Source organism: Rana temporaria, chromosome 8 (assembly GCF_905171775.1).
Source record: "Rana temporaria chromosome 8, aRanTem1.1, whole genome shotgun sequence".
In the NCBI taxonomy this organism is placed as follows: domain Eukaryota; kingdom Metazoa; phylum Chordata; class Amphibia; order Anura; family Ranidae; genus Rana; species Rana temporaria.
The window spans coordinates 138,515,583-138,537,444 of NC_053496.1; the positions used below are offsets into that span (position 1 = coordinate 138,515,583).

Below are 21,862 nucleotides of genomic sequence, written 5' to 3' on the forward strand. Positions count from 1 at the left end.
GGGAAAATAGAGAATCTGCTCTCTATTTTCCCATCGGGATTCCCGGCGGCTTTTTTGCCGCCAGATTTACTAATACTCTATGGAAAACACTGCGAGGCAGTGCCCATGGAGCATACACATGGCCTGGGATTCCCGGGCCAAAGCTCTATGGCAGTTTTCCTGCCGGGTTCTCGGCTTTCACCTTGGTTTTCACAGCGGCCTTTTTACCACCGTGAAAACCAAGCGCGTGTACAGGGCTTTAGAGATTGGAAGCAAAAAAAAAAAAAAACACTTGACGCTTCTAAATGCATGTTAGCGCTAGGCACTTTTAGCACTTGGACATTAATTTATTTTAATGACCAGAATAAATTATTATTCTGGCCAATGAAATGATTTAATGGCCAAGAGCTTCACACCTGTAAATGCTCCTAAATGGGTTACACACTTTTACCAGCATCAGGCTTTTTTTCTGCCAAAACGCTGCTGCCAGGAAGAAAGGAGGACTAGCTACCTGTATATCTGCAATCATAAATAGTTTTAATGCTGAATATAACTTCTGAAAATTATTTTGTGATCACACTATCACTATGAGGTGTCCTGGTTCATAACCAGTATTCTTTAGGAACATGCTGTAAATGAGGAATACTAATGTGGACTGTGTCTGTTTCAGGAGTGAAGGCAACACAAAAAAGGTAAAAAAGTGTGTACAGAGAAAACTGAAGAAGGGCAACGGAAAAAAGAAAAAAGAAAATAAATAGACTACAGCACATACAAAGTACCCACACAAATAGTGCCTTGAAATCGTATCCATACCCCTTGAAATTTTCCACATTTTGTCATGTTACAACCAAAAATGTAAATGTATTTTATTGGGATTTTATGTTATAGACCAACACAAAGTGGCACATAATTGTGAAGTGGAAGGAAAATAGTAAATGGTTTTCAACATTTTTTACAAATACATATCGGAAAAGTGTGGTGTGCATTTGTATTCAGCCCCCTTTACTCTGATAACCCTAACCAATATCTAGTGGAACCAATTGCCTTCAGAAGTCCCCTAATTAGTAAAAAGAGTCCACCTGTGTGTAATATAATCTCAGTATAAATACAGCTGTTCTGTGAAGCCCTCACAGTCTTGTTAGAGAACCTTAGTGAACAAACAGCATCAAGAAGGCCAAGGAACACTCCAGAAAGGTCATGGATAAAGTTGTGGAGAAGTTTAATGCAGGGTTGGGTAATAAAAAAATGTCCCAAGCTTTGAACATCTCACAGAGCACTGTTCAATCCATCATCTGAAAATGGAAAGAGTATGGCACAACTGCAAGACAAGACAAGACATGACCATCTGCCTAAACTGACAGGCCGGGCAAGGAGATTAATCAGAGAAGCAGCCAAGAGGTCCATGGTAACTCTGGAGGAGCTGCAGAGATCCACAACTCAGATGGGAGAATCTGTCCACAGGACAACTATTAGTTGTGCACTCCACAATTCCGGCCTTAATGGAAGAGTGGCAAGAAGAAATCCGTTGTTGAAGAAAGCCAAAGGAAGTCCTGTTTGTAGTTGGTGAGAAGCCATGTGGGGGACACAGCAAACATGTGGAAGAAGGTGTTCTGGTCAGATGAGACCAAAATTTAACTTTTTGGCCCAAAAGTAAAACTCTATGTGTTGCAGAAAACTAACACTGCACATCACCCTGAACATACCACCCCCACCCAGAAACATGGTGATGGCAGCATCGTGTTGTAGGGATGCTTTTCTTCAGCAGGGACAGGGAAGCTGTTGTACAGGACACCGGGGGTGGGTCCTGGACGGGTGCTATACGGCACCACTGTTTGGACTATGGTCCATTTAAATAGAGGTAGAAGGTTCAGGGGGTCACCCAAAAGTGGGTGAAAATTTCCAGGCAGGCGCTAATTCAGAGAGGACTGGCTCGCAGTCTTCTCTATCCTAATAAAGTAGTTTGGGGCCTGGAATTTTGGAGGCTCCAAAGTGTTATTTGGGTGGGATGGAGCCTCCACTCCTAAACCCTGGAAGCCAGCGCACAAGGGGTTAAAATCTCACAGACAACCACCCATTAAAGCAGGAAGTGATGCTGGAGGGAGTGAGTGAGTTGGGAGAGTGCACCTGTGAGGACAAGATGGAAGTCTGCTAGCTGCTCAGAGAGGACTTTTGAGTAGTTTGGAAGTGAAGCTGTGTCTGCAGGGAAGGTCTGGAGGACTTCTTACTAAAAACGTATGTGCCTTTCTTTTGGTTGTTTTTTCTGAAGAAAGACTTTTTCCTAATTTATGCTGGAAACAAGCAGGACTTTTGTTGTGACATTTTGGATGCTGAAGAAAAGCTTTATTTTGTTTTGTTTGGTCACCAATAAAGACCCTTTGCTTTACTGACACGGTTTTACGCACTTGTCTCGCGGAGCTTAAAGACCCCCAAAGTTTACACTGTTCAGAAATAATGGGAAGATGGATGGCACCAAATACAGGGCAGTCTTAGAAGAAAACCTGTTATAGTCTGCAAAAGACTTTAGACCGGGGCGGAAGTTCACCTTCCAGCATGACAATGACCCTAAACATACAGTCACAGCTACAATGAAATGATTTAGATCAAAGCATATTCATGTGTTTAAAATCAAGTGAAACCCACCCACCTGGGTGGAGAGAAAGTGCTGCTAGTCCAAAATATGATACATTTGAAAAATTGCTCCCAAGGGACTATAGGCAGCTATAAAAAATTGGACTGAATAGAATATAGCAAAAAAAGTTCTTTATTGCGTACAGATATATGAAAAAAAAACCACACATTAAAAACTACATGAGCTCTGGTATGCATGGTATCCAAAACATGAGATGTCAATGTTACAAATGCAAATAGCAAAAAAGAGTTTCCTAACACTAAATGTTATTGCTCAGAGAAGAACCCAACGCGTTTCCATCGTATATTGTTCTGATCTTCCTCAGGGGGATGAAGACATCTAATATCACAAAACATATGGCTAAATCAGATGGGCGATGTGTCCATATATGTACACTTCCTAATTTAGAATGCCATAACCTTGATATGTTTTGTGATATTAGATGTCTTCATCCCTCTCAGGAAGATCAGAACTGTGTTGGGGCTATTCTCTGAGCATAGCATTTAGTGTTAAGAAACTCTGTTTTGCTATTTGCATTTGTAACATTGACATCTCATGTTTGGATACCATGCATACCAGAGCTCATGTAGTTTTTAATTTGTGTGTTTTTTTTCTTATACTGTATCTGTACGCAATAAATTCTTTTGATATATATTCTATTCCGTAAAACTTTTCTAGTTGCCTTTAGGCCCTTGGGAGCAATTTTTCTAATTATTCATGTGTTAGAATGGCCCATTCAAAATCCAGACCTAAATTTAACTGAGAATCTGTAGCAAGACTTGAAAATTGTTGTTCACAGACGCTCTCCATCCAATCTGACAAAGCTTGAGCTATTTTGCAAAGAAGAATGGGCAAAAATTTCACTCTCTAGATGTGCAAAGTTGGTAGAGACATACCCCCCAAAAAATTGCAGCTGTAAATGCAGCCCATGTTACCCATGCCTCCTCCATGTTGCCGCCTGTCGATGGTGTCTATGCCTCCTCCATGTTGCCGTATGCCTATGGTGTCCATGCCTCCTCCATGTTGCCACCTGTCGATGATGTCTATGCCTCCTCCATGTTGCCGCCTGCTGATGGTATCCATGCCTCCTCCATGCTGCCGTCTGTTGCCAAGCTTGCTGCGGCTGGTTCCCGGACTGCTCCCCTGGACTATACTGGTTCCCTGGCTGCTACCCAACCTGATGTGCCCGCTGCATAACCTATTGAGCTGGTGCCCACTGCCCAGCCTGTTGAGACGGTGCCCTCTCCTCAGCCTAAATATGCTGATTCTGGGCCCACCCCCCTGGACTAGGCTGATTCTGGGGCCGCCGCCCCGCTGGACAATGCTGATTCCTGGGCTGCCATCCAGCTGGACTATGCTAAATTACTACTTGATGTTAAGCTGGACTGTTTACTGGGTTAAACTGTAGCATGTTAATGTTTCTCTTTTTATGACTATTATGTACATTTTTCCACTTCATTTCAGACACTATCCTCCTGATGAAGCAGTAGAATTCCACAAAACACGCAGAGGAGTACACTATGCCTCTTGTCTCCTCATTGGAGGAGACTAGGGATTAGTGACACTCATGTACTGACAATTTGTATTTTAATATTGTTTTTGTATGTACAAACCTTGCTCCTATTTGTGTTTTGATATCCTGCTTTTATTTCTATGTCTAAATAAAAAGCTTTATTTTATTTTATGTTCATCTTGTGCGATTGGTACTGAGGTAGTTCATGCCTTTTGGAGACCAAAAGAAAAATAAGTGCTTTTCTGTTGTCTCTGTCATACAACAAATCTTTGTATTGATAAAATCCCAATACAAGACATATGGGTTGATTTACTAAAGGCAAATCCTCTGCGCACTACCAGTGCATTGCAAGTGCACTTGGAAGTGCAGTCGCTGTGGATCTGAGGGGAAGCTCTGAAATGAGTGGAAGCTCTGCTGATTTATATTATCCAATCACGTACAAGCAAAAATGCTGTTTTTTCTTTTTCTTGCATGTCCCCCTCAGATCTACAGCGACTGCACTTCCAAGTGCACTTGCAATGCACTTGTAGTGTAAAGTAGATTTGCCTTTAGTAAAAAAAAAAATGTTAAATAGTTGGTAAGATTGAATAAAGACTATCCAGTTCAACCTGTGTAGATGTGTGTGTGCGTGTATGTATGTCTCTCCCACTTTCCATATCCCTGTATATTGTGTTCAAGATGCCCACCTAAAAGTTTCACATCTTTACCGCTCTAATGCCGGAGACACACGGTCGGAATTCTCAACAACAAATGTTCGACGTGAGCTTGTTGTCGGAAAATCCGACCGTGTGTAGGCTCCATCGGAGATTTGCTGTCGGAATTTACGACAACATATGTTTGAGAGCTGGTTCTTAATTTTTCCGACAACAAAAGTTCTTGTCGGAAATTCCGATCGTGTGTAGCCAACAGAACAGCCGCACTGCCTATTGAACTTAATTTTTCTCGGCTCGTCGTACGTGTTGTACGTCACCGCATTCTTGACGTTCGGAATTTCCTACAACATTTGTGCAACCGTGTGTATGCAAGACAAGTTTGAGCCAACATCCGTCAGAAAAAAATACACGGTTTTGTTGTCCGAATGTCATATCGTGTGTACATGGCATTACAGTAAAAAAAATACTTACACAGTTTAACCACTTAAGGACTGGGCCTATTTTTTAAACGTGTTGTTTACCAATCAAAATCATTTTTTTTTGCTGGAAAATTACTTAGAACCCCCAAACATTATATATTTTTTCCTAACATCCTGAAGAGAATAAAATGGCGGTCTTTACAATACTTTTTGTCACACCGTTTTTGCGCAGCAGTCTTGCAAGAGCACTTTTTTGGAAAAAATACACTTTTATTAATAAAAAAATAAGACAATAGTAAAGTTAACCCAACTTGTTTTTTATACTGTGAAAGATAATGTTAATGCGAGTAAAATGATACCCAACATGTCAGGCTTCAAAGTTGCAGGTGGAATGGTTGCGTGGAATGGTGACAAATTTTTACGCCTAAAAATCTCCATATGCAAGGTTTAAAAATTCTACAGGTTGCATGTTTAGAGTTACAGCGGAGGTCTAGGGCTAGAATTATTACTCTCGTTCTACCAATCGTGGTGATACCTCACTTGTGTGATTTAAACACCGTTTTCATATGCGGGGGCTACTCACGTATGCGTTCACTTCTGCACGTGAGCTCGTCAGGACAGGGCACGTTTAATTTTTTTATTATTATTTATTTTACCTTTTATTTTGACACTGTTCTTTAAAAAAAATTATTGTGTCACTTTTATAGTAATAGAAAAAAAGCATGACAGGACCTCTTAAATATGAGACCTAGAGTCAAAAAGACTTCAGATCTCATATTTCTACAAAAAAAATTTTGGTTGAAAAAAATAAAATAAAAATGTTGCTTTAAGAGCTATGGACAGAAGTGTCGTTTTGACGTCGCTTCTGCCCTGCAATGGTATGGAGCCTTGGTGGGGGCCATGAACCTCACTCTTCATCTTCCCCTCACTCAGCTCCATACCATAGAGGGCAGCAAACGCAATCAGTATGGAGCTGCCAGCGGCATCGGTCAGCGGTGGAGGACACCGGAGCACGACGGGAAGGGGGGCCCTCTACCGCCACCGATAAAAGTGATCTTGCGGCAAATCCGCTGCAGAGACAACTTTCATCTAAAAAGGGGACTGCCCGCTGAAGGAGAGGATATCGGGGTTATGTCAGCTACAACGTATAACAACGGTGGGAAGTCCGTAAGTGGTTAAAGTGGTAGTAAATGCTCAAAGTTTATTTTTACCTACAGGTAAGCTTATAATAAAGCTTATCTGTTGGTAAAATTAATATCTCCTAAATGTGCACCATATAGGGAGCAGCAGCTGGTGACCTCACCAGAGCATGAGCTCTGAAGCAATGGCATAGCCGTGCTGTTCCTTCAGAGCCCTGTTCCGTGGCCATTACTCCTGCATTCATGTGCGGGAATGATATCATCGTGGCTTAGCCATTCAAGTGACAACAGCCCACAAATCCAAAAGGAAGAAGATGGAAACCTCTGAAGCGGTGTCAACACGCCACTGGAGGACTTTGTTTCAAGGTAAGTATTTCAGAATTTGCTAGTGTGCGGTGCATTTTAGCACATTATGCCTTTACATTGCAGTTTTTTTTTTAAAGCCTTTACTACCGCTAAGGTTAAACTGCTTCTCATCCAACTTCATTAAGTGGCCACGTGTCTTTTTAAGCGATCTGAGCCATTTAATGTTGCCAATTACGAAGTTCAGCTTAGTAATGTTGGCTCTCTTGAAATTCATTGTTCTTATCTTACCCTTGTGTCTGATTTTCCTATGATTTACAGCAAATGTAATTACCTATCCTTTACTTCTACATCTGTGATCAGATAGGGGTAGTCTGTACTTAAAGGTCTGTGCTAAAGGGGGGGGGGGGGGTCTGTACTGAGGGGTGGGCTGGGAGGGGGGATTAAAAGTCAATTTATACTGGGGGGGGGATTTGTTATAAGAAGAGGTATAATTTTTGGTTGTACTCTGTAAAGTGGCCTGTGTGTTAAGCAATCCTGGTCCCTGTACAATAGCCACTTAGTGAAGTTTATCAAAACAAAAGCCAGCCAGAATGTGAAGTAGCTGTACATTACAACCAATCTGCTTATAGCTTTTATTTTCAAAGCTTAACTGAACAAGCTTAAGATAGAAGCTACTTGGTTGCAATGCACAGCTACTTCAGATTCTGACTGCTCCAGTTTTGATAAATTCTCCTCACTGTGTTTTATGTATGGGCATATGTGTAGATATCATGCTCCGGACTATTGCACTGTACATTACTACTGAAGTATTTTTTAAAGGTAGGCTGTGTGTAGAAAAGGATATGTAATGGAACAGTTTAATTTTATTAAAATGAATGTGCTGAGGTCTGTACGTCTCTTGCTTGTGGCACAATCATTAAAGCATACTTCATGGGTAAAAGGATTGTGGCTTATCTGTGCCGAGTATTAAGAAGGTAGGCTCAGGTTTTATATCTATTCCCCTTCAGGTCCCTCCCACTGTTACCACAATTTGGCCACACCCACAATTTGGTGCAGAGTACTGTGCGTGTCACTTTGTTCCTTTATAGCATTATTATTATTATTTTTTTTTTTGGGGGGGGGGGGGGGGGGCAGCTCTAAGGTGCCAGGTGCGCTAGGTATGCCACTTCATTCTTTCCAGCTATATCACCATTACCCTCTCCAACCAGTTTCAGATATGTCTTGAAATGTGTTAAAAAGAGGGTAACAGGTATTGTAGGTATCCATTTGTTTATATCCTTCAAGACCAGAGAGTCTCCTTGGTGGAGATAATTGATGTCTGACATGGGGGTTTCTATAATTCAATAATTATAGTCAATAATTCTACTTCAGACCTGGGGATTGGGGTTATAACAATTTAGCCTCATTTAATCAGAGAATGTAGACAAATTATTTCTCAGGAAAGTTAGTATTAGAGCATTGCTTAGGGAAAGGGGAAATTAAATTCGCAGAGCTGGTTCCAAGGGAAAATTTAGCATTGTCAGCAACAAAACAAGAAGAAACAAGTATGTAGTTTCAATTTTTTTTTTTTTATTTATCTTCCCTGATGACACCACCGACTTTGGAAGAGAGATCCACATCATTACTGCTCCAACAGCAAAGGACCCCTTACACAGCTTAAGACTGAACTGCCTCTCATCCAACCTCATCATGTGGCCATGTGTCTTCTTTAGACCCCTTTCACACTGAAGCGTTTTTACAGTGTTTTAGCGTTAAAAATAGCGCTATTAAAACGCTCATAAAACGCTCTCCATGCATCTCAATGGACCCTTTCACACTGAGTCCTGCCAGCAGCATCTTTGGAGCAGCTTTTGGGCGCTGAAAAAAACGCTCCAAAAACGCCCCTCCCCATTGAAATGAATTGAAAGCGCTGTAAAAACGCCTTACCCTTTCACACTGAGGCACTGCAAAAATGCCCTAAAACGTTAGGGTCTTAGCGGTGCTTTACCAGCACACTGGGATTGCAGATGAGGCTTCGCTCAAATAACGCTCGAAAAACGATTGAAAAACGCTCGAAATACGCTCAAATAACGTTAAAAAAATGCTCGAATAACACTCGAAAAATGCCCCAGTGTGAAAGGGGCCTTCTTAGGTTAAATTGTTTCCTCCCAAACTTAGAGTCACCAATTGAAGAGTTGCATATTGCAATCATAGCCCCTCTTAACCACTTCCATACCAGGCACCTACGCACCTTCCTGCCCAAGCCAATTTTCAGCTTTCAGCACTGTCGCACTTTGAATGGCAATTGCGCGGTCGTGCTACACTGTACCCAAACAAAATTGGCGTCCTTTTTTTCCCACAAATAGAGCTTTCTTTTGGTGGTATTTGATCACCTCTGCGATTTTTTTTTTTTGCGCAACAACTAAAAAAAGACTGAAAATTTGGAAAAAAAATTAAATTTTTATTTTTTTCTGTTAATTTTTTTGTAAATAAGTAAGATTTCTCTTTCAATTACGGGCACTGATATGGCGGCACTGATGGGCACCGGTGAGGTAGTACTGACGGGCACAGATGAGGTGGCACTGATTGGCGGCGCTGGTATGCGGCACTGATGGGCACACATAGGTGGCACTGATGGGCACACATAGGCGGCACTGATGGGCACACATAGGCGGCACTGATGGGCACACATGGGCGGCACTGATGGGCACACATGGGCGGCACTGATGGGCACACATGGGCGGCACTGATGGGCACACATGGGCGGCACTGATGGGCACTCGTAGGTGGCACAGATGGGCACTCATGGGCGGCACTGATGGATAATTATGGGTGGCACAGATGGGCACTGATAGGTGGGCACTGGGCATGGATGGGCACTGTGGGGTGGCACTGATGGACACTGTGGGGTGGCACTGATGGACACTGTGGTGTGGCACTGATTTACACATTTTGCCAATCAGTGCCCATTTGTGGGCACTGATTGGCATCTTTTTTTATTGCTTTTTTATTTTCAGACTTTTTTTTTTTTTTTCCAAGACTTTTTTTTTTTTTTAAGACTTTTTTTTTTTTTTTTGCCCGCTTCCCTGGTGGTCCAGGGTGGGCTTCCCTGGTGGTCCATGTGGCGATCCGAGGGGGGGCTTTTTTTTAAGACTTTTTTTTTTTTTTTTGCCCGCTTCCCTGGTGGTCCAGGGTGGGCTTCCCTGGTGGTCCATGTGGCGATCCGAGGGGGGGCTGCGCTGATAAACAATCAGCGCGAACCCCCCCTGTCAGGAGAGCCGCCGATCTGCTCTCCTCTACTCGCGTCTGTCAGACGCGAGTGAGGAAGAGCCGTCGACGGCTCTTCCTGTTTACATCGTGATCAGCCGTGGTTGGACACGGCTGATCACGTGGTAAAGAGTCTCCGTGAGAGACTCTTTACCGAGATCGGTGTTGCGGGGTGTCAGACTGACACCCCGCAACAACGATCGCCGCGATGCGCGCCCCCGGGGGCGCGCAGCGGCTGAGAATCCTGAGGACGTCATATGACGTCCGGTCAGGATTCTACAACCACTTTGCCGACGTCAATTTGTCATTGGCGGGCGGCAAGTGGTTAAAGTGGCTGTGAAGTCAAAAGTTTTTCTTTATCTTGATGCATTTTATTCCTTAAATGGGTTGTAAAGGAAAAAAAATGTTTCCCTAAATAGCTTCCTTTACCCTAGTGCAGTCCTCCTTTACTTACTTCATCTTTCAATTTTGCTTTTAACCACTTCCATACTGGGCACTTAAACACCCTCCTGACCAGACCAATTTTCAGCTTTCGGTGCTCTTACACTTTTAATTACTCAGTCATGCAACACTGTACCCCAATGATTTTTTTGTCCTTTTTTCCCACAAATAGAGCTTTCTTTTGGTGGTATTTGATCACCTCTGCATTTTTTATTTTTTGCGCTATTAATGAAAAAAGACCGAAAATTTGGAAAAAAAATGATTTTTTCTTAGTTTCTGTGATAAAATTTTGCAAATTATTAATTTTTCTTCATAAATTTTGGCCACAATTTATACTGCTACACGTCTTTGATAAAAATAACCCAAAGTTTTTGGAAATTATTTGGTCTGTGTGAAAGTTTTAGAGTCTACAAGCTATAGTGCAAATCATAAAAAATTATCACATCTGATCACACCTGATGTACTGAAGGCCTATCTCATTTCTTGAGACCCTAACAAGCCAGGAATGCCCACAGATGGGTGGCACAGATGGCACTGATGAGGTGGCACTGAGATGGGTACTGATGAGATGGGTACTGATGTGCACCGATGAGGCCTGTGTACTGGTGGACACAGGTGGGCACTGATGAGGCGGCACAGATGGCACTAATGAGGCGGCACAGATGGCACTGAGGTGGCACAGATGGCACTGAGATGGGTACTGATGAGAAGGGTACTGATGTGCACTGATTGACTGTGGCACAGGTGGGCACTGATGAGGTGGCACAGGTGGGCACTGATGAGGTGGCACAGGTGGGCACTGATTGCAGATGTGCACTGAGGTGGCAGATGGGCACTGGGCACAGGTGGTACTGGTGGCACAGGTGGGCACGGTGGCACAGGTGGGCACGGTGGTACTGGTGGGCACGGTGGTACTGGTGGGCACGGTGGTACTGGTGGGCACACGGTGGTACTGGGGGGCACACGGTGGTACTGGGGGGCACACGGTGGTATTGGGGAGCACACAGTGGTACTGGGGGGCACTGTGGGGGGCACTGTGGTGGGCACTGTGGGGGGCACTGTAGTACTGGGGGGTACTGTGTGGGGCACTGTAGTACTGGGGGGTACTGTGTGGGGCACTGTAGTACTGTAGGGGGCACTGTGTGGGGCACTGTAGTACTGTGGGGGGCACAGGTGGTGGCACTGGTTAATAATTTTTTTTTTCAGCGCTTGTTACTTTGATTCCCCTGCCCCTCCTCACACGCGGCGTCTGTGTGAGGAGGGGAGAGCCGGCAATGAGAGATGATCTCATATGTTTACATATGAGATCATCTCTCATTGGCCGCACAGATCGCGCTGTAAATAGCCGCTGCGATTGGCTATTTACCGCGATCTGTGTTTGGCTGTGTCCAAGGGACACGGCCAGCACAGCAGTTCCCCGCTGCACGCTCGGGAGCGCGCGCGGGGAACGAGCAAAGGGGCGGCCGTAAAAAGACGGCCTGTTAGAGATTGAGAGCCGCGCTGCGGCCGTACAAGGTCGTACGGCCGTCAGCTAGTGGTTAAATGTCCTTATTTCTTCTGAGAAATGCTCACTTCCTGTTCTTCTGTCTGTAACTACACACAGTAATGCAAGGCTTTCTACCTGGTGTGGAGAAAGCCTCTTGAGGGGGCGAGCAGGAGTGTCAGGACGCCCACTAACACACAGCTCCTTTCTCTATCTGCAAAGTAGAGAGTGTCCTGACTTGCCTGCTCGCCCCCTCCCCCCTCAAGAGGCTTTCTCCACACCAGGAAGAAAGCCTCACTGATCCACGTTCCTGCTCTGGCACGAGCGATTGTGGGTACCCGGCGGACATCACTGCTGCCAAGCATGCGCATCGGCTCTGGGGCGCGCTCCTGTTAGATGGTCTTAAAGGAGCAACGCATACCTACAGCGATTTGCGCAGTGTCCAACCTGTCGCAGTATAACTGCAGCGGCTGGTCGGCTAACGGTTAAGATAAAACACTTTCTGTGTGCAGAAACCCCCCCAGCCCCCCTAATACTTACATGAGCCCCCTCTAGATCCAGCAATGTTGCATGAGATACTTGGCTGTCTGGGACTCCCCTAATTGTCTGATACAGCAACAGTGGCTCGGCTCGGGTGCCCCCATAGCAAGCTGCTTGCTGTGGGGGCACTCAACAGAAGGGGACCCGAGAAGAGGAGGATCCAGGCTGCTCTGTGCAAATCCACTGCACAGAGCAGGTAAGTATAACATGTTTGCTATTTTTACCTAAACAAAATCACTTTAAAGGGGTTGTAAAGGGCCGTCTTTTATTTTCTAAATAGGTTCCTTTAAGCTAGTGCATTGTTGGTTCACTTACCCTTTCCTTCGATTTCCCTTCTAAATGTTTGTTTTCTTTGTTTGAATTTCTCACTTCCTGTTTCTCCTCAGTAAGCTTTCCACCATCATCCGAGCGATGGAAAGTAATTTAGAACAGCTTACTGAACACCTTACTGAGGAGGAACAGGAAGTGAGAAATTCAGACAAAGAAAACAAAGAAAATAAACATTTAGAAGGGAAATTGAAGGAAAAGGTAAGTGAACAAACAATGCACTAGCTTAAAAGGAACCTATTTAGAAAATAAAAAACAAACCTTTACAACCCCTTTAAGTGTCCCTTCTTCAGGGAGAATATGTTTAATGATTCTAGTCATTCCTCATAACAGAGGTCCTCCAGCCCCTTTATTGGTTTTGCTGTCCTGCTCTGGACTCTCTCCAGTTCAAGCACATCTTTCCTGAAGACTGGTGACCAAAACTGGATCACATTCTCAAGTTGTAGCCTAATCAAAGTTTTATAAATTGATATAATTATAGTTAGAGCTCTTGAGTAAATTCCCTTTTTAATGCATGTTAATAGTCTTCTTGCTTTGCTTGCTGACACTGCATGCTATTGCTGAGTCTGTACTCTACTAGCACCCCCCAGGTCCTTTTGCATCTTTGATTCACGCAGAGGTTCTCCCACTAGCGAGTAACCTTCATGCATATTTTTAGCTCCCAAGTGCATGACATAGCCCACAAACTCGAGGTTCCTCTATCAGAAACAGAATTTAAAAAAAACAATCAAGCACATGAAGGTGGGTAAAGCACATGTTGGACTTCCATTACAACACAATAAAAAAATTACTGATGTACTAAAACTGCGGTTCCTTGCAGCATCTGTCTTGCTGAAAGCTCATAGAGCTGTAACTCCAAAAGATAAGAAAGATGCACTCCCGGTCTCAAACTGTAGCCTGATATCTCTACGTTGACGTGAAGATATACGCCAAGATCATGGCAAACAGATTCGTGTCATTGTTGTGCTCCCTGATCTTCCTTGACCAAGTAGGTTTCATACCAGGTAGAGAAGGTCGAGACAATACAATTAAAGAGTGAAACTGTCACCACTAGTGTTGAGCAGAATACGCCATATTCGATTTCGCGATATATCTCGAATATATAGTCGAATATTCAAAATATATTCGCTAAATTCGAATATTCGTGATATTTTATCGAAATGAAATGATTGCGAATTTTTGCTATTGCGAATGCGAAAATAATTGCGAAATTTCAATAACTGCGGTAGGAGCACTCTGATTGGCTCAGAATATTCTTGATATTTTTTCGAAATTTCGCAAAATGCGAATGCGATATTTACTGCGCAATTTCGACAAATGCTGTAGGAGCACTCTGATTGGCTCAGAATATTCGTGATATTTTACAATACAAAATAATTGCGAATATTCGGCAAATGCGGAAGGAGCACTCTGATTGGCTCAGAATATTCTTGATATTTTACAATACAAAATAATTGCGAATATTCGGCAAATGCGGAAGGAGCACTCTGATTGGCTCAGAATATTCGTGATATTTTACAATAGAAAATAAAAAGTGTTTTGCATTGGTGGTGATTCTTTACTCTATCCATCTGTCACAGCCGTTTGTCAATCAAACACCTTGAAGATTGAACACGTTCATGCTGCATGCTTTGGACTTTTTTTCACTTCACATATCAAAGACATTTTTATGAAAGATTATTTTTCTATTATTGGGACTATATTTCTTTATATATTTGTTTCACTGTGTATTTCACAAGTTATTTGCGCTTGCTTATTTTATAATTTGCCCACATGTCTTGTCACTAGACATATTTTTTATTCTTGTAGAGCGACTCCATTTTCTGTATTGTATTAATTTATGTTGTATAACATTTTTGAGTTGCTGCTGTATTCTCCCCTTTTTTTAAGGTATGCGCAATTTTTTCCTTCTTACAAAAAAAAATAATATCAAACATACAAATATTCATAACAGAAACATACACAAAGCCCCCCCCTTTTGCATCAGAGACAATCAGAGTTCTCCTACCACAGTTATCGAAAATTCGCAATCATTTTCGCATTCGCATTAGCGAAAATTCGCAATTTTAGCTACTCGGCCCAGGGTCTCTAATCATACCAGCAATGCTTTTAGACGTCGATAGGATGTGATCTGTTTTAAAAATAAAATTGAAAAAATGCGAATATTCGGAATAGCGAATATTCACCGCGAAATTCGAAATATATCGCGAATACTCGAATATGCCATATTCGAGCTGAATATTCGCAATACGAATATTCGTGAGCAACACTAGTCACCACTGGCTTACATCTACTGCAAAACATTTCTCAATGCCAAAAAGATGTTTGAAAGGGTGGCCTGGGACTATATGGACGCTGTGTTTAGTTGCATAGGCCTTTTGCCTTGTATGCAAGCATACATTTGAGCACTATAATTGGCTCCACTAGCAGGTATTTGTTTAAACCGCCACCCGTCAAACACCTTTCAATTACTTAATGGAACTAGGCAAGTCTGCTCAATACCCCCTTTATTATTTCTCTTAACCATGGAACCTCTATTAAACAGACTACACACTAATCCCGATATCAGAGGTATTACTGTACATAACAAGATCTATAAACTTGTGGCCTTAGATAATGATCTATTATTATTCCTTACTGAACCTCACACCTCCCTTACAAACCGCGAGCACTTCAAAGTTACTTTCCAGTCTGAAAATGAATTATTCAAAATGAAATGATTTAAACATAACACTACCACCAGACACAGTGACACTATGCCAGAAGAACATTCCCTTCACATGGGTCACGAAGGCAATAAAATACCTTGGAATCCAGATTCCTTCCTCATTATCAAACCTTTTCAACACAACTTCGCCCCGATTTTAAAGGAAGCATGTGGAAGACTTAAAACATTGGAATTCTTGAAATGTCTCCTAGTTTGGAAGAACCTCATTAATAAAAATGACCATTCTCCCTCGGTTTCCATATGTCATACAAACTAGCCCCATTTGATTATCTGTGGGCTTCTTTACCTGTTTAATCAAGCCTGTTCTTCTTTCATCTGGCGTGGCAAACCTCCCAGAATTAAATTCTTGCCTTACCTTACTGAAAATTAAAGATGGAATTGCCCTTTCCGACCTTTGTGGCTACTGCTGGGCATCTCATTTAGCCCGAGTAGTAGATTGGAATATCCATCAGGCGGTCAAGGATTGGGACATGTTAATCCCCAATTGCTTGAGGTCTCTACCTTGGATAAACCCAGTTCACATTCCAGCTATGCCTAAATCACATCCATTGATCTGTCCCACATTGAAAACGTTCTGCCGTACAGCTAGGCTAATCCAACACCATGGCTCGGTCCATTGACTCCTATACGCTCCAACCCAGACTTTCCCCCAAGTACAAATTACAATTTTCTCTCAAACATCTGGCCTCACAGAGATGTCCTAACCTCCCACTTTTTCTGGAGGGGCTCATTCTTGTCACTGGAAACTCTCAACACTGAACTTGCACCCCATACTATTCCACACTGGATATACACCCAGATAAAAAAAATTTAACATCACGTCACTGGAGAAGGCCCTATACAACCCTAGAAACCCTCTGCTATAAGAAAAACCCTCTCATTTAGGTACTAAATGTATCTCTTTGTAGGGATGTTTTGGCTTTCTCCGGTGCATCATGTTTGGCATGGGAATGCAACCTAAATATACACTCTTCAGATGTTCAATGGGAATTCATCTGTACGCACACACACATAAAGGATCTCTAAATTTTGCCACTCAGGAATGTGAATTCAAAATACTCACAAGATGGTATAGAAGCCCTACTTTACTAAATAAATACTCAAAAATGTTTTAGGCCTAAGGTTCTATGCTACACGTCTGGTGGGCATGCTCTAAAATAATAGGATTTTTTGTACTCACCGTAAAATCCTTTTCTCTGACGTCCATGGACGGACACAGCTCCTTAAGTCTTGACAAGTGGGTTATGTTCCCTGTTTACAGGAGAGGACTAGGCAGAAACATGTTAAATGGTTAAATACATGTTACATTAACAGAGTTGAACAGCCCCGCCCAGGGGGCGGTCCCTCCAGACATAACCCTCCTCACTGCAGCTTGCAGCCTCAGTTCGTAACAAGCAGTACAAACCTAAAAAGGAGGGGTGGGAGCTGTGTCCGTCCATGGACGTCAGAGAAAAGGATTTTACGGTGAGTACAAAAAATCCTATTTTCTCTTATCGTCCATGGACGGACACAGCTCCTTAAGTCTTGACAAGTGGGACGTCCCCAAGCAGTGTCAAAAAACGAGGGGTGGGAAATATATCAGTAAAACCAATTTTAACTTCACCCCAAAACAAGCAGAGCTCCTCAAACGGAGGAGATGCAACTTCAAACGGCCGCCTGCAAACACTAGCGGGCGAAAAAAAGACATCAGAAGATGCACTCACAGCAACCATGTAAATTCTGGAAAGGCTGTGAACGGACGACCAAGTCGCCGCCTCGCACACCTGAGACCGACGCATGTTGTCGGACCGTAAAAGGGGGGCCCGCCCCTTAGGAACACAGGCCTGTATGACAGCCTACCTGATCCACCGAGAAATGGTGGGCAACAAGATTGTCAGTCCCCTTTTGTTGACCAGACACCGACACTAAAGAGTCAGATCTTCCGAAACTGAGCAGTAGCAGGCTAGTATACCCGCAAAGTGCGTACCCCGCCTAAAGTATGAAAGGCAACCTCCGTAGGATGCGGCGGCCGAGGACAGAAAGATGTGAGAAACAATGTCCTTATTCTGGCGAAAAAGCCGAAACCACCTTCGGAAGAAGGGTAGGTCGCGGACGCACCACCACCTAAGGCTATGAAGGATCAAACATGGCGGCTTGCAAGACAAGAGCGCCAATTCAGAAACCCCTCTAACAGAGGTAAAGCCACTTAAAGGGGCCACTTCTGAGATAGTGTCAAGAGAAAATCTCTCTGATGTTTCCAAAAGGAAGATTCCCGAAGAACCGAGAGCGCCAGAGTCAAAACTCATGGGGGAAAAGATGGGCCAAGGGGGGGTAAGGTATAGGATAAGCCCCCTCCACAAAAAAAGGTACCCACCAGGGAACGGCCGCAGAAAGGCCACTGAAAGAACACAGCCAAGGCTGAAATCTGCCCCCAAACGGTGCTCTAAGCTAATTTTTTGATCCACCAAGCTGTAAAAACAGCAGGCCGATGGACCCCGAGTACGTCCGTGGACGTCACTCCATCTCCTTGCACCCAGAGATGTAGGTCCGCCAGACACGACGGTAGGTTCACCGAAAGAAGACTACCGTGCACTCAGCATTGTTGAGGTGACCGGGTCGGACAGACCCCGGTCCCTTAAGGTCTGGCTTCCAATAGCCCTGTTGAGCAAGTCAGTGACTGTACAACAGGAGGAAGTATGGGACCTCGAGACAGGAGGACCTCCTGCCCTGGCTACCGCCAGGGTACCTCCGCTACCAGGCGGCCGAAATCAGCGCACCCAGGATCTGAAGCTATTAAAATCGTCGGGATTCCTCAGCCTCCACTCTGTGGGGAAGCCACTACAATGGGGGAAAGGCATAAAAGTCGCCGAGACAGACCCCACAGGGCCACCAGCGCAACTTGCACGTCTGTACCAGATCGCTAGATCTGGCCACTAACCTTGATACCCCTGTGGCTGAGACGAGTGGCTAGGAGATCCATGCCCTGCGAGGCTCACCTCCTGCCAGGGAGTTGACTCCATGTACCAAGACCAGTTGTCCTGATTCAACATCAGGCGACTCCAGTAGCCCGCCTGCCGGCATACCTGATGGTAGCCCGAAGCCACCGGCGTGGCGTTGTTAGGTTGAATCAAGATCGGACGGCCTTGCAACCCCCTCGACCATGAGGAGAGGCATAGCCTCTCATAGTACCGCCCATAGTACTAGGGCAAGTAACGGTAGACAAGGTCTACGGCACCTGGTATTTCCAGGCGGACTCCCACCCAGGTGCTGACCAGGCCCGAGCTTGGGCAGTTACCGAGATTGAGCGCATATAGGCCTGTGTGGTCGTAGGTCCACTCACGTCCAGCGGCTCTGGGCCGACCGGACCCCCCAGACGCCCTCACAGCCCTAGAGGTTGGCGTCCATTGTAATCTCCACAGAAGGGAAGAAACCACCTCCCAGACCGAAAAGTCAGGGATCCCAGCCACCAATTCAGAGAGACACTGACTAGGTGGCGTACCTGAATCTGATGATTCAGAGACCAGAGATTCGACAGCATTTCCCTCTGGAAAAAAACACGAGTGTGGAACTAGGCATACTCTACCGCCTCGGAGGAGGCTATCCACAGACCTAGAATTTGCTTGCAAACGGAGAGACCAATTGCGTGATGTCAATAATCACCACCGACTGAAGAGTCTGCAAGTTCTCCAGGGAGAAAAAAAGACCTTTGCCACCGAGGAGTCCGGAAGTCGTAGGCAATCCAAACTGAGTCGGAACCAGGGCCGACTCCAAATGTTTAACACCCACCCGAATTCACGGAGGGTCCGAAAAGCCACAGACACAACCTCTGAGTCAGGAAGTCGTCTAAGTAGCCACGACAGCAAAGCCTCGCTGTCCCAACAAGGATAGGATAAGTGCAAAACTCCTTGGTGAAAATCATTGGTGGCGCCCAACGTGGGACACGAACCCACGACCCTGCGACTGAGCTAGCCGGGCTGCTGGCACCAGTTCAAAAGGAAGGCCCACAACTGACCGTGGGCATCTCCATCGCGAGGCACAGAAAAACTCTATGACTTGCGCAAACAAGCATGTATGCGTCCTTATGTCCAAGGACGCCAGAAAGTCCCCCGGATGGAGCGCAGCTAAAAGCTATATAGGTAGCAGCCCCATGGTGGGTCGTACCTATGACCTTCTGCACCGAAGTGCAAGTGGCTACCCCACTGAACGAATGGATTCCGAGCGGACCTACCCATCATTCACAAAGACCTTTAGGTCCTTGAAGCCCAAAATCGAATGGATCATGCCCATCCTTGGGACCGAGATAGAGTCCCTCAAACCACTAGTCCTGCGGAAAAGATAAAATCACACCGCAGCTTAGCAAGTCCCATACTGCTCAAAGGCAGACCGAGCCGGGAGAGGGAGACACGAGGGAAGAAAACTGTTCGGTGGATCGGAAGGGACCCTATCTAGTACCCCGAAGATACCACCTCACAGACCCACTGTCGGAGGGCAGGGAGGTTCACCGAGCTGTTAACAGCAAAGGCGACCCCCCACTTCAGAGACGGGCAGGGGAAGCTACATACATTGGCGGGTTCGGGTGCCGGCGCAATTGGCTTACGCACCCAGGGACGGATCAGCCCCCCAGCTGAGCCCTTGTCGGCCCAGGAGGTTCGCCCGCGGCCCCTGACTGACGGAAAAAGACCGCTTTGGAAAAAGAAGGACCCGGCCCACGGCGGGGCCCCTTCCCCCTGGAAGCCTGAGGGAGGAGAGCGCTCTTCCCTCCAGTGACATCCTTGATAATGTCAACCAGCAAGGACCCAAAGGTCTCCCATCAGAAACCAAAGCCCTGGATATCAAGGGCGCGGCATCCAGTGAAACATCACAGACATATACAGGGCCCTGGACCTGCAGGTCCGTTAGCCTAACAACTTCGGGAGAGAGTAAAGTACTCATTGCATTGTCCGGGAATCGAACCCGGGCCTCCCGCGTGGCAGGCGAGAATTCTACCACTGAACCACCAATGCATTTATCCACTGTATGGTTCAAAATGCTCACTCAGTGAGCGACTGGGATCCAGAGTAGTGGCCACAATAGGCCGCAAGACAGACCCCAGCATGATAGACATGGAACGGGTCAGAACTTCGGATCTTCTCAGTCAAATTCATACAAGCGGGGGTGTCCCGCAATAGGGGGGGGTGGTCACCTATACATGACGCCCGGAGGGTCCACCACCGGAGGAGAAGCCCACTCTCTTAAAAGGCTCCCCTCAAGGGGCACCGAGCCGCCAGGCGGTAAGGGACTACAAAAGCCCTCAGTGGCTTTTCTCATTCCGCGTTTTTTTAAAAATGAGCAAGAAAGGGCACAGAAGGAAAACCTACACAGAGCGGTCTGATTTGTGTGATCCCAAAAAAGACCGAGCCCTCAGCGGAAACCCAGCTGCACTATCCAGCTACAGGGAGTCCCGTCCAGCAGTGAGAAGCGCACCTCTAAGTGCCTTATCCTGCACCCCCAGGTATCTGGTCCATGGCTCCATCTGTGACAGAGCATTCCCCAGGGGATAAGAGGGGGGGGGGGGGAGGAGGGCACTCCTTTGACCCCTGCCCGTCCACAGTCCCCCACCCTGGCACCAAGGTGTCCAGGACAAACAGTAAAAAACCATCTGTGGGATCCCAGGTGGGGAAGGACCAGATACTGACTCCAATAGAGCAACCCATACACATAGTGTGTATGTATAAATTGCCATTGATTTACAGAAGCTCCAATGCCCTATGCAGGGCAACTCACCCTTCGCTGCGCTGGTCGGGGGTATCCCAGGGGACTCACCGAGGAGGAGACTGCCCAGCGCGCCATCCGCCCACAGCACACGGCGTGTGGGGAGGAAAAAATACTGTGAGGAGACTGCGGCATCCGAGGGACCTGTGTGTACCGTAGGATTCAGCACTAGGGGTCAGCCAAGATGGCCGCCGAACGTCCTCGGAGCGCGGCTACGGCAAAATGGCCGCCAATGGGAGTTTTCAATGCAATTGAAAACCACCCCAAAAATGGCGCCAGAGCCGGCCGAATGGCGGCAAAACGCAGCATTTAAACAGCAAAAGCCTCTAAGGCTTTTAAAAGTGTAAAAAAATTAAAAAATACACACAGAAACCTCACAGAAAAACTCAGGCCAGACACAGTCCCCTCACGGAGCGCCCCCCCCCCCCGACAGCGGCAAATGTTTGCAATGCAGCAGAGGGAAAGGAGCAGGGGAGGGAGGAGAAAAGGCCCCCCAAACCCCGGGAATGCCCAGCCGCACCAACCCACCTAAGCGGGAGGGACTGTACTTACCTCAGAGCGAGCATTCGCTGACGCATTCCTGACAGAACTACAACCGCAATGGAGGTAGCTGTCGGCCCGGTCCACTGTGAGTGAGACAACACCACAGCCCAGTCATATGTGGACCTCGGAGCAAAGCTCACCGGCCACCTCAGGAGTCATGAGGTATGGCGTGGCAGACCAAGCCTC

The 21,862-nt window shown here is 45.6% G+C and overlaps 2 protein-coding genes and 1 non-coding gene across 6 annotated transcripts in view; 1 reads left to right on the top strand and 2 right to left on the bottom strand.

Moving 5' to 3' along the window:
• Positions 1–863, top strand: part of LOC120909115 (C-X-C motif chemokine 13-like) — a 39,789-nt gene extending 38,926 nt beyond the window's left edge. For both annotated transcript variants that reach the window (XM_040320776.1, XM_040320777.1), the window contains exon 4: positions 650–863. In XM_040320776.1, coding sequence (XP_040176710.1) covers positions 650–737 — 88 coding nt within the window. In that variant the 3' untranslated portion in view covers positions 738–863. The remainder of the gene's footprint in view (positions 1–649) is intronic.
• RASSF4 (Ras association domain family member 4) overlaps positions 1–21,862 on the bottom strand; it is a 283,607-nt gene that overhangs the window by 200,020 nt on the left and 61,725 nt on the right. The window lies entirely within an intron of this gene.
• On the bottom strand, positions 20,315–20,385 carry TRNAG-GCC. Its single transcript has one exon. It is a non-coding gene; the product is annotated as a tRNA-Gly (tRNA).